Source organism: Phyllobates terribilis, unplaced genomic scaffold (assembly GCF_046119375.1).
Source record: "Phyllobates terribilis strain yellow unplaced genomic scaffold, ASM4611937v1 Scaffold_9__5_contigs__length_417890890, whole genome shotgun sequence".
Classification (NCBI taxonomy): domain Eukaryota; kingdom Metazoa; phylum Chordata; class Amphibia; order Anura; family Dendrobatidae; genus Phyllobates; species Phyllobates terribilis.
Window position 1 is genome coordinate 89,783,418 of NW_027362769.1, and position 12,979 is coordinate 89,796,396.

The 12,979-nt window shown below is 43.3% G+C and overlaps 1 protein-coding gene across 1 annotated transcript in view; it reads right to left on the minus strand.

Moving 5' to 3' along the window:
• Window positions 1-8,277, minus strand: part of LSS (lanosterol synthase) — a 30,237-nt gene extending 21,960 nt beyond the window's left edge. The window contains exons 1-11 of the mRNA XM_073646762.1: window positions 8,091-8,277; window positions 7,627-7,786; window positions 6,659-6,797; window positions 6,123-6,231; window positions 3,973-4,094; window positions 3,754-3,850; window positions 2,794-2,929; window positions 2,616-2,724; window positions 2,346-2,464; window positions 2,162-2,259; window positions 970-997 (exon numbers count right to left, since the gene is read on the minus strand). Coding sequence (XP_073502863.1) covers window positions 970-997; window positions 2,162-2,259; window positions 2,346-2,464; window positions 2,616-2,724; window positions 2,794-2,929; window positions 3,754-3,850; window positions 3,973-4,094; window positions 6,123-6,231; window positions 6,659-6,797; window positions 7,627-7,786; window positions 8,091-8,104 — 1,131 coding nt within the window. The 5' untranslated portion in view covers window positions 8,105-8,277. The remainder of the gene's footprint in view (window positions 1-969; window positions 998-2,161; window positions 2,260-2,345; window positions 2,465-2,615; window positions 2,725-2,793; window positions 2,930-3,753; window positions 3,851-3,972; window positions 4,095-6,122; window positions 6,232-6,658; window positions 6,798-7,626; window positions 7,787-8,090) is intronic.
• Between the last annotated feature and the right edge of the window lie 4,702 nt (window positions 8,278-12,979).

A 12,979-nucleotide genomic window follows, 5' to 3' on the forward strand; every position in this document is an offset into this window, starting at 1 on the left:
AAAATAGCTGCTAGGAAACCACTGCTAAGGACAGGCAACAAGCAGAAGAGACTTGTTTGGGCTAAAGAACACAAGGAATGGACATTAGACCAGTGGAAATCTGTGCTTTGGTCTGATGAGTCCAAATTTGAGATCTTTGGTTCCAACCACCGTGTCTTTGTGCGACGCAGAAAAGGTGAACGGATGGACTCTACATGCCTGGATCCCACCGTGAAGCATGGAGGAGGAGGTGTGATGGTGTGGGGGTGCTTTGCTGGTGACACTGTTGGGGATTTATTCAAAATTGAAGGCATACTGAACCAGCATGGCTACCACAGCATCTTGCAGCGGCATGCTATTCCATCCGGTTTGAATTTAGTTGGACCATCATTTATTTTTCAACAGGACAATGACCCCAAACACACCTCCAGGCTGTGTAAGGGCTATTTGACCAAGTAGGAGAGTGATGGGGTGCTACGCCAGATGACCTGGCCTCCACAGTCACCAGACCTGAACCCAATCGAGATGGTTTGGGGTGAGCTGGACCGCAGAGTGAAGGCAAAAGGGGCAACAAGTGCTAAGTATCTCTGGGAACTCCTTCAAGATTGTTGGAAGACCATTTCCGGTGACTACCTCTTGAAGCTCATCAAGAGAATGCCAAGAGTGTGCAAAGCAGTCATCAAAGCAAAGGTGGCTACTTTGAAGAACCTAGAATATAAGACATATTTTCAGTAGTTTCACACTTTTTGTTAAGTATATAATTCCACATGTGTTAATTCATAGTTTTGATGCCTTCAGTGTGAATGTACAATTTTCATACTCATGGAAATATAGAAAAATCTTTTAATGAGGTGTGTCCAAACTTTTGGTCTGCACTGTATATACATATATAGATTTTTTTTCTCTCATCACCTTGTGCCCATTACTAAAGGGTTACCTATTTTCCAAGTATACACGAGGTAGATAAGATTAAAAAGAACTCATATGTACCTGCATTTTCATTCCATCCAGCCCCAACCTGCAAGAAAAGAATTGTGTAAAGTAAAATGCAGAAAGAAACTAAGTTTCAGTTATATGCAGCAGCATAAAAAATATATATAATGTAAATTTTAAAAGGTGAATTCTTCTGCTATATTGTACATTAACATGTACCTCTAATAAAAAATAACATTTGCAATAGTCTTAGGTCCTCATGTGCATTGCCTATGAAGCATTTCCCTTCAAAGTTCAGCTGTATGTGTCGCACTCGCAAATCTCTCCTTCCTCTCAATTCATGCTATTAAAGAGAATCGGTCAGTAGGATCAACCCTCCTAAGCCGTCTATTGCCATACAGGTCATAAAAATGAATAAAATGATACCTTGATATCTGTGATCTAATGTTTTATTCCAGAGAAATCCATGTTTTTTCTTATATTTAAATGAGCTGTTCCAGGCTATGGGCGGGACATAGATCTCCCTGAGAATCTGCCTCCACATATTATTTTGAATGGCAGGGAGTGTTACCAGTGTAACTAACACAGAACTTTGTCTCATTACACATTTGCTGCAGCTCTCATAGCTCTGCTGTATTGCAGCCCTGTCTGCCTGTGAGATAAAAGCTGAAAAGGCAGATGTGTCAGGTACAATCACACACCGCTCTGCAGTGAGCTCAGGAGAGCAGAGAGCGGCCATTACACATCACACTGGTAACTTCCCCTAATATTTAAGATAATATCTGGAGGCGGAGTCTCCGGGAGACCTATGCCCCACCCATAGATCTTAAGAGCTCATTTACATATAAGAAAAATGTAGATTTCTATGGAATAAAACATCGGATTACAGCTATCAAGGTGTCATTTTATTCAGCTTACTATGACCTACATACCTAAGAACGCTAAGGAAGGTTGATCCTACTGACAGATTCCCTTCAAAGAAGTCAGTTGTTTTTTAAAAAAATATATTAGAACTGCAGCCGGAGAGGCACCGGGAAGAGCTAAAGACAGCAGCTGGTAAGTATAAGACTAGGAGCAGGGAACTTAGATTAGTGGCACCACTACAGCACTGCAATAAAAGAAAATCACTGGAGTGGCGCTTTAAGTGGATCACTGGTGGTACATTTTAAATCTTATAATGAAAGAAATCAGATAAGAAAGCGAGCACTATGAACTGTATCTCTGCACAGGACGGGGGATCACTACTTACCAGAGGTAATCAGGGATGCGATCTACATGTTCCCGAAATGAAGAAGATTCTGGTCCATCAACATGCCAGCGGACCAGCATATTAATCACTTTAGAGATCTGTGAAACAAGAAGACCTGTCTCAAAACCAGACTTTTTTTTAATACACACAAAAAAAAAATAACTTATGTTTCTATGACACTTACTGGACCAATGCTGATACATTTTGTAAACCGGTCATCTGCCGTTATATGGTCATATAATTCATGCACCGCACGTCGGCGAAGGGCAGGAATGTGGTACGACTCGTATATATTCAGCAGGACTGCGAATAAAAGGGCAAAAATGACTAATCAAAATAAAATACTACATCTACAGTATAGCTGGAAATTTTCTTCATTGTTGTACGGCCACATACAAATCTGCATAATTACAAAGGTGCAAATGCCGCATTGACAATAAACAATGCCTCTTACCATAAGCAAAGTCCAGCAGTGCGCTGTGCGGTGTGTACATGTCACAAGCAGCCACACAGTTCCTCTGCGCGGGCCAATTTATACTGCTATACTCCTGCACATACAGCTCCTGCACGAGAAGCAGATGTGTCAATGCAAGTCCCGGTCACTAAAATACAGTCCTTGTTCTGCCGCTTACCTGTCTCAAGCTGCGGATCAAGTTGTCTTCATGGGCACTCAAACGTGTAGCATAGCAGTAACTCATGGGCAAGTAAACCTGACGGCAGTGACACCAGATGGTGCTGGGGTGGGCCGGAAACCACTGAGGAAGAAGCCTAGAAGATAATGCTGGAAGTCAGAGAAAATCAGTAAAGAATTCACATCACTGTCCCTGCAAGAGACAGGCGGTGACTAAATGTGATGCAGATCAGCGCTGCTTAAAGGGGTTATCCACTACTCGGACAACTCATTCTGAATCCCTATGCTTCCTTCTTGTACAATGGTAACACATATATTCACCTCCGATGCTGGAGCCGTTCCAGCGGTGTTGGCAATCGCTCTCCTGGGGCTCACATAACATTGTTACGTCACGTGATCCCTGCAGCCAGTCATTGCTGGCTTCACTCTCCCCACCTTCGGACAAATCACATACAACCAGAGAAAGTCAGAGCTGCGGCTGCTCTCTCTATTGCTCCGGCTGTATGTGATTTGTCCGAAGGTGGGGAGAGTGAAGCCAGAAATGACTGGCTGCAGGGATCACATGACATAACAATGTCATTTGAGCCCTGGGAGAGCAAGTGCCGACACAGCTGGAACAGCGCTGAATGTGAGTACAGGTGCTATTTTTTTACGATGTGGAAACATAGGGATTCAGCAGTGGATGTCGGAATAGTGGACAACCCTTTTCAAGAGAGTCTGTCAGCACAGAATGACTGTTCAAAAAAAGTACAGGCGCTCAATGCATTTTGGTGTGGCCAAACATTTAAGTGCAGGAAAACCAAATTGCTTGAAACTTGATGTTCCTGATTGTGAGGTCAGGGGACTGGGCCCATAGTCGTATGGTTTTTAGTAAATCCCACTAATAATGGTACGGATTATCAGATGGTCACAGCCACAAATAAAGTCATATCAAGTCTGAATAATGCAAAAAGAAACTCACCACATCTCCGGGAATAGTGTGTTCATTCCCTCCCAACTGTACACATTGAGCACAGATAGCCAAAATTTCCCCCAAGAAGGAATCCCAATGGCACCACCTGCAACAAAAAGTAAGATACATCAGACCAAGTATGGAAAAAATATACACTGACTACATGCTATAAATGGTAGTCAGTTGTGAGATGTGCTGGATTAAAGCTAAAAGCTCATGTAAACCTACCCTTACTATGAAGGTTGTTGCGAGCACGGGTCATATCTGGATCATCCTGTGACACTCCGAGAAGCCGCAAAGAGGTATAACTGAGAGCCGTGCCAAATACAGTGCTCTTGTCTTCAATATGCCTGCGATTAAGATAGTTATTTACTACGGGGAACATAGAATTAATATCCATCATTGTGACCTACCATTAAAAATATACAGAAACTCAATCCTGAGACACCTAATCGCGACTGCTAGAGCGTGTATTCCTCTACTATGGAAAAAAGACAGCACTCCTACAATCTCCAGAGGGTTTGCTAAGATGAATGAAGTGATGCTTAAGGAGGAACTCATCTCTACAATCAATAATTCCTATGAACGCTTTTTTAAACTTTTTTTTACTGGCTAGAATTTAGATCCTTTGCTGAATATCTGCCTCTAATTGGGGATAACTGAATCATTTTTTTATCCTCGTCCTTACTCACATCCCCTTTCCCCTCTCCTTCCCTCTCTCTTCTCTCTGTATCTCTTCTGTTTCTCTCGCTCTCTTTCTTCTTCTTCTGAACTTACTCATATGTTGCTGTAAGATCACTTTTACTGTGAGATTACGTTTAGGGAATTAACATTCTGCCTTTAATATACGTTTTATGATAAGGTCCTAGACTGTGTGCAGGATCCTTGGAATTGATAACACTGTCTATGGTTATTACTTTCTCACGGTGATTGCTCTTCATTTTGGCACGGTTAGTGCCGTGTGATTCTCTTTGTTTCTTTTATAAATTAATAAATAAAGATAAATGTAAAAAAATAACATATAATCAATAATTACAAATTGGATTTTTGGATTTGGTAAAAAAAAGTAATTCACGATCAAGTTCACATTTAAAAGGACTCATTAAAGGGGCTGTCCATTATTTGGACAACCCCTTCTCAACTGCTATATTTCCCAATGTAAAATAAAAAAAAGCCTATACTCACATCCGCTGTCATTCCCGCGACGTCAGATCTCCTGGGGCGCGCGTAGCGTTATGCCACATGAGCATTGCAGCCAATCAGCGGCGGCTTCACATGTTGCTGCACGTGTATTACAGGGCAGGTGCCTGCTTTGTTACAGCCAGTACCTGCTCTAAATCGCTGCCAGTTAATCACTTACAAGCCGCTTTCAATCACTGACAGCGGCATTTACACGGTTCGGTTGCCGATGTACGCTTATACCAGCAACCATTGCGATATAATGGCGGGATGCCACAGCTGCAGAATTGCCATTTTTGGGTCACCCCACCTTCCCCCAAAAAATGCAATGAAGAGAAATTAAAACTGTGTATGTACCCCAATAAATATTATGGCTTGCTACACAAAAAAAAGCCCTCACACAGAAAAAGTTATTGGCATCAGAAAACAGCAATGAAAAATAAATATTTTATAATTTTATTTTTTTAAATCCGCTAAAAAAAACAAAACTATACTAGATAGGTATGGATGTCATTGTACTGATCTGAAGAATCATGCTGCCAGGTCATTATTTCTGCACATCTAATGCAGTAAAAAGAAGACCCAATAATCTGTGTATTTTTTTTTTCACCATTTCACCCCATTTGGAATTTTTTCCCCAGTTTCTTTTCAGCCACTATATGGTTAAGTCAATGATGGAAAAAAAAAACTATTGGAAAAAGGGGAGAAAAACAAAACAAAAATTAAAATGCAAAAACAAACAAAAAAATAAAAGTACCTGTTTCTGAAGGGGTTAAAAAAATTAAATGATAGTGAAAAGTCAGCAAAACATAAATACATTGGATGCTTATCAATTAACCTTTGGCTAATGATCACAGTCGGTCTAGATAAACTTATATGTAAACCTTAAAGGTGTCCTGCACAATTATACACACAAAGGGAGCAGCCAGACGGCCGTATAAATCGGACCGAGATCAGACTGCAATGCTTGGACTGGCCGGCGGCTCTAATGACCCGAGCATGACAGCTGTATAGAAATATATGAGGTAGTCACACTTGAGTAGGGAGAGCAGCCGGCCAGTCCGTGCAATGCAGTCTGATCTCGGTCAGATTTATACGGCCGTCTGATTGCACCCATATACAGAGAACATAGACTCTGCCCCCAGTTTTATGTATGGGACCGGGGTGATCACAAAATATAACGTCAGTCGTATACTCACAGGCCCCATCCGCCATCAGGCAGCTGCACAGATCGTAGGTAGCGCACCATCTCCTTCTTGGTAGCGTCAGGGAGGGGAGTCTGTGTCACGTGGCACACAATCAGCAGACCTAAAAAGGGTCACAGATTTAGTCCACATTCACACACACAAGTTTTTTCACGTACAAAAAGAAACGACCAAGTTTCATCAGTGATTTTTGGTCAGAATTTATCAGTTTTTCTCTATTCTTTTCCTATGTAACAGTCTGTGAAAACGGACCGCACTTGGATGCCATCCGAGTGCAGCCAATTTCTTTCACGGACCCATAGACTTGCCTTGCTGTTCCTGATCAGACACTTGGATCACAATTGGACCACTCTGTCTGCGGAAAACATGGACATGTGAATGATCCCATTCACTATTATAGATACGAGTGCTATCCGCGTGAAAAACACAGGTAGCGCTCGTATGCGAAACCTGAATGAGGCCTTACAGCGAGTATAGTGTATGGCAGACAGATCTAGTCATAGGGGTCTGATGTGGCTGAAAAGTCTCACCTGGCATCAAGAACAGCGGTCCGCCATAATCCCCAGCCCAATGCCCATCCTCCGCTTGTAAGGCAGAATAAAAAGTTAGTCCATTTTCTGCCCCATCCTGGGCCGTAAGCGCCTTGGGTAAGTCTTTAAAAAACTCATTCTGAAGAGAGCAAAAGCCGTGTTATTGATGATCAGCAACATATACAGATCCTAGAACAGATCACAGGCAGCACAAATGTGCGGACACAACGTGCACAAGGGGCCAGCAATCATTTATAGAGGATTCTTCATTCGATTCAGCTTCACTTTAGCTGAAGAAGTTGTATGAAATGATCAACTTCCAAGTCCCTTTAACTCATTTTTAAGCCAACCATAGACAGGTTATGTGCATTACATGAAGGCCGGCACAGTCTGTTTTACATCACACTAAGTACTAAACAATTTAGGGTAACTTCCCAAGTGGCACCTCTACTTCAGACTTCTCGCAGAAGAGATGCTGAAGTAATAATCCCAGTGGCATTTACTGATGGGGATATCACTGAGAAGGAGCAGGGCAGCCGCACATTTCATCCTTTACATTGCAAATGGTGACATTTCCACCTACATTCAGCAGATCTCAACCCCACAGATTTGCACTGTTTGCCTTCTACAGTCTCTGTGACCCAGTATGTATTACTGACTGCAGAATGAGCTAACTGAGAATCTGTCAGTCAGCTATGATGATCTAAAATGGATTTTGTAACTCTTTCATTTCTCTTATTTTTTTTTACCTCCTTTCAGATGATTTATGACCATAGATCACATCAAAGTTGAATGTTTCACTGCACAAAGAGCCTGTAAAAGCCAAACGGTGCAACATTTTATAATGTATTATAGATCTGCTATTAATGAAAAGTAGATTATTTAAAGGGATTTTAATACTGGATCATTTTTTTTCCTAAAATCCTTAACCTAATACTACAGGCTGCAATTTAGTAATTCTTAGGTACCGTGTCCAGCCCCAGAGAGTGCGCCTCCAGGGCAGTTTGTGGGCGATCTTCTCCCTCCACATAGCGCCAGGTTTGCCTGCCCTCTGTGCACGAGAGGCGCCAGCGAGTGAGGTCTGTTGCAGGGTCGGTCTTGTACGGACCCCCCCTTCTGCGGAGACACCTGGAACAAAACATTGCAAAATGCCTTTTTAGGTTTATTTTATTATTACCATTACAATGACTACAGTACATAACATATAATATTGGACAACTGCATAAATAGCAATTCCCCTTTTATAAGCAGGAGTAGAATACAACAAAACTACTCAGCACCTAAAACTGATTGTACACAAGGCTATATAATACATGATTGTTAGATCAGGCAGCACATTTGCAAAGTTTACTTTTCTGCAGCCTGTGCTCCTCCATATTTCTATGCAGCATTGATTCCAGTGACAATCACCATGCAGCAGCCTAATACTCACGTTCCTTCGCTCATTTCTCTGTTCTTAACCTGGTTACTTTCTACCGATCCATCCTTTAAAACCAAGGAGGATAATGAATTAAGACGCAAAGAATTCTAGGACTTGTAGTTCTTGAAGCGCCTCAAGCCAAAACCCGTAATAGTAAAAGACTCCATTTCCCAGGCGACATCGAGCCGCCAGATCATACGTCACACTATCCTGATATGAGCAGAGGCAGCATGAGCCAATCGCGGCGCAGAGAGCTGTATACACGTAGGCGGGGCCATTACCTGTCAGCCAATGGGTGGTGAGAAATACAGAATAGCGTGTTTCTTCCAGTGATGTCGCTGTATTTCTGCAGCTGGTCTCGGAGTGAGAGGTCAGAGCTGTCGGGAGACGGAGAAGCTGCAGTTCGTGTAGTAAAGGCAGCTGCGGCATTATAAATAAAAGTATGACCTTATATTAGTGTATGGTATACAGTATGAGTAAAGGCAACCTGTCAGCCCCTTTCTATAACACCCTCCCCCTCAATAGGTGACATGGTAACCCTCAAAGTGTTCTTCTTAAAAAAAACCATTAACCTCCTTCCATAGGTCCCAGCAGTCGGACCCCCAAAATGGGTGTTATGGGCGCACCTGGAGAGGTGGATCCGCTTAGGCTGTGTGCCCACTATGCGTTTTTTAAGCATTTCCGCAGCAGCAATTCCGCTGCAGAAACACTTAAAAAACGCTTGGTAGAAGGTCTGCCATGTTCCCCAATGATAATCCGCATGTGCTCTGCACAAGCTGCGGAAATTTCCGCTGCGGATTATCATTGCGGAAAAATCCGCAGCACTACCAATTATTTTGCGGAAGCGCAGCGGTTTCGCTGCCATTGACTTGCACTGGACCGCATGACATCCGCATCACTGTATATGTACATGCGGAATCCATGCGTTTCAATGTGCGGATGGTACCCGGGTGTGGAGAAGAGGAGACTCTCCTCCGGACCCGGGTACCATAGTACCTGTAAAAAAAAAAAGAATTTAAAATAAAAAATATACATTATACTTACCTTCTGATGGCCCCCGATGCCCCGGTGTCTTTAGTGATGCGTCTTGGCTTGCCGGCAGCTCACGATGGTCTAAAAAGGACCTGCCATGACGTCATTTAGTCGCGTGACCCGTCACATGACTAAATGACGTCATGGCAGGTCCTTTTAGTTCACCACAAGCTGCCGGCAAGCCAGGACGCATCGCTAAGGGCACCGGGGGCTATCAGAAGGTAAGTATAATGTATATTTTTTAGTTTAAATTCTTTTAACAGGTACTATGGTACCCGGGTCTGGAGGAGAATCTCCTCTTCTCCAAACCCGGGTACCATTCTTTTCCGGTCACACTATATAAATCCATGCCGGTTGCATGGATTTATATAGTGTGACCAAGTTGACAAGCACTTTCCAAGTGATGCTAAAATCGCTTGGAAAGCGCTTGACAACCCGCATGCGGAAATGCATGTGAAGAACGCTTCACATCCGCTTATCCCTGGCAGGAAAAACGCATGTACAATCCGCATGAGTTTTTTTTTCTGCCAGGGAGATGCAGAAACGCTCAGGAAAAATCCGGAGCATTTCTGCATCATGGGCTCATAGCCTAAGACGTAGGTCAGGGTGAGCAGCACGCACATGAGGCAGTGGAACTGGCCTCGCCAGATGGCATCTTACCAGCAAGGACCAGCAGAGTTTGGATATGCAAGACAGCAAGTGAATCCGCACAGCTGGAAGTGCTAGATCCAGCAGAGTCCAGTGTGCAGGCAGCACCGTGAATCAGCAGAGACGAGTAGGCTGTTGTGAACCTTGGTGCAGCAGAGTCTAGTGTGCAGGCAGCACTGTGAATTAGCAGAGACGAGTAGGCTGTTGGGAACCTTGATGCAGCAGAGTTGAGTGTGCGGATACTGTAAATCATCAGAGGTGAGTAGGCAAGTAGGTACCTTGCTACTGAATATATGAGTGTACAGACAGCTCATTGGATTAGCAGAGACAAATTGGTAGTCAGTCACCTGGTTGCAGCACACAGGAACAGCAGAGCTGCATTGGGATTAAATCACCTTGCCGCAGATTGCTTACCATGCTCTGCTGTTCCTGAATGCTATTAGGCACCTGGTTGTTGCTAAACAAAATAGGAAATGTGGATAGACTCCTGGACAAGAAGTGGTAGCAACGTGCACCTGCTAGCTGAAAACTCAGGCGGTGCACAGCTGCCTGACTCTGCCTTAAAAGATCTTATCAGAGGTGAGTGCCAAGTTACTATAGGAACTTGACGTTCACTGGCACAGATGGAGCCAGCTGTAGTGGAAGGAGGGAGTAAAGCACAGAGCTGGAGTCAGGACACATGAGTAACAAAATGACTCTAGCCCCCTCGAGTGAAGCAGAGGTGCGAATTATCGTCCTCCACTCCACTCGTTGCCCATGGGACTGAGAAGTAGCCGAGCGCTTTCTCCAGCAATCCCATAGACAAACTGAGCTGAGCGCCTTCACTCCATTCAGGACCCCCCAGCGACTAAGTCATCCTCTATCCAATTTATCATTTTAGGAATAACCTTTTAAGGATGCAGCCTAATTTAGCTTTCAAGACGCAATGATTATTTTTTTTTCATGCCCAACTTCCAAGAGCCACAACTTTCAATAATTTTTTTTGGGTGGAGAAAACAAGTGAAACAATCAGCACTAGGATGCAACATGAGTCTGTTTTTTTCACAGATCCATTGACTTAGATTGGCGATTCCAATTCCAAAATCGGACATTTCTTCATTTTTATTTGCAAACCGCAAGAAAGTGCATGTGAAAATCTATGAAAAACATAAAACAGATACGACAAAAATAAATGTCTGAATAAGACATAAAGCACAAAAATCAGTTGATCTCTATATGTAACAAATTATTTCTACAGCTGTAGCAGAACAAAGGTTTGTGCCGGAGAATCAGAAAGCTCTGACTTAGCTTTCAGCGGTCCTGGCCAAATGTTTTGAGACCGACACAAAATTTGGTTCTCAGATTTTGCTACTTCAGTGTTTTTAGACCTTTAAGCGAGATGTTTTTATGGTTCCTGAAATAAAATTATAAGAATGTCATAAGTTTTTAATATTTTATTGACAAGTACATCAAGTTTACGCAAAGACTCAATATTTACAGTATTGTCTCTTATTTTTCAAGACTCCTGTAATTTGCCCAGGCGTCTTGGATATCAGCTTCTTGGCCAAATCCTGACAGATGACGACACATTCTTGTCTAATCAGTGCATGGAGTTTATCACAATATCTGTGTTTTTGTTTGTCCTGCTTTTTCAGGATTGACCACAAATTACCAATGGCATCGAATCTCCGCACTTTCCTGGCCATTGGCTCAATATGCCAATGTTTTGTTCACCGAGCCTCTTAGTTATCACATTTCCCTTGTGAAATGCTGGAAAAACCATTGTTCATCACCCAATTGCTCCTTGATCGTTGGGAGAAGTTGCTTTTGGAGGAGGTCTACCATTCATTATTCGTAGCAGTGTTCTTAGGTGAAATTGTGAGTGAGCTCACTCCCCATGGATGAAAAGCAGATCCACACATGAATGGTCTCAGGATGCTTTACTGCTGGCATGATACAGGACTCATGGTATCGCTCACCTCTTCTTCTTGATGTCCCAGTCTGAAGGGGGCTTCATCAGAGAAAATAACTTTACCCCTGTCTTCTTCAGTCCAATCCCTGTACTTTCTGTAAAGTTATTTTCTCTGATGAAGCCCCTTCAGAATGTTTAGGACATCTACAAGAATGATTGGGTGTGTTAAAAATAAAACTGGATCCCACACAGATCATCCATATTTGATCTCTGGATGAAAATTGAACGATTATTCATACGCTTGTGTGACCCCGACTTAAGTCTTATTGCTCCCTAGACACTATTTTGTCTTGTTTTTTACTATTCTTTCTCTCCCATTCCAATATTCATGAATTCTTGTCCACGTTCACTCAGAGCCTGTATCTCATTTTTGCCTATCATACCTCACAACACGATATCATTGTGCAAAGGAGAATTGTTTGTCATTGTAAGATAAAGCCACCATAAAGGCCCCGTCACACTAAGCGATGCAGCAGCGATCCCGACAACGATACGACCTGTCAGGGATCGTTGCTGCATCGCTAATACATCGCTGGTGAGATGTCAAACAGGCAGGCTCACCAGCGATCAGGGGAGCAGCGATATTGTGGAAAGAATCGTTCCACGATGTCCTGCTCCAGTTACCAGCCTGCTGCAAGCAGGAGCAGGCTGGTAACTATGGTAAACATCGGGTTACTAAGTGCGCGTGTGCCCCTAGTAACCCGCTGTTTACCATGGATACCACTCTGCTACGGTGCGCGGGAGCCTCCGAGCACCGTAGCAGAGTGGTATCCATGGTAAACAGCGGGTTACTAAGTGCGCGCGTGCCCCTAGTAACCCGATGTTTACCATAGTTACCAGCCAGATCGTTGGTCCCGCTGGTCACACACAGCGATGTGTGCTGGCCAGCGGGAGGCCAACGACCAAAAAATGGTCCAGGACACTTTGCAGCGATCAGCGACCTCACAGCAGGGGCCTGATCGTTGCAAAGTGTCACACACAGCGACATCGCTGGTGAGGTCGCTAGTGAGTCACCAAAACCGTGACACAGCAGCGATATCGCTAGCGATATCGCTATGTGAGACGGGGGCTTAAGACTTGCAAAAAAGATAACTTACAGTCAGGACATTATCAAAATCCTCCTTGGTACTGTTATTAAAGGAACTCATCCCAAGACTAATGATTCCAATACTGCATTCAACTAGTAATGGTGAATTAGGCAATTATCTGGGACGCAAATTCTGTAGGTATACAAGCACAGAATCATAGAGTTAGCTCATACCGTCATGTC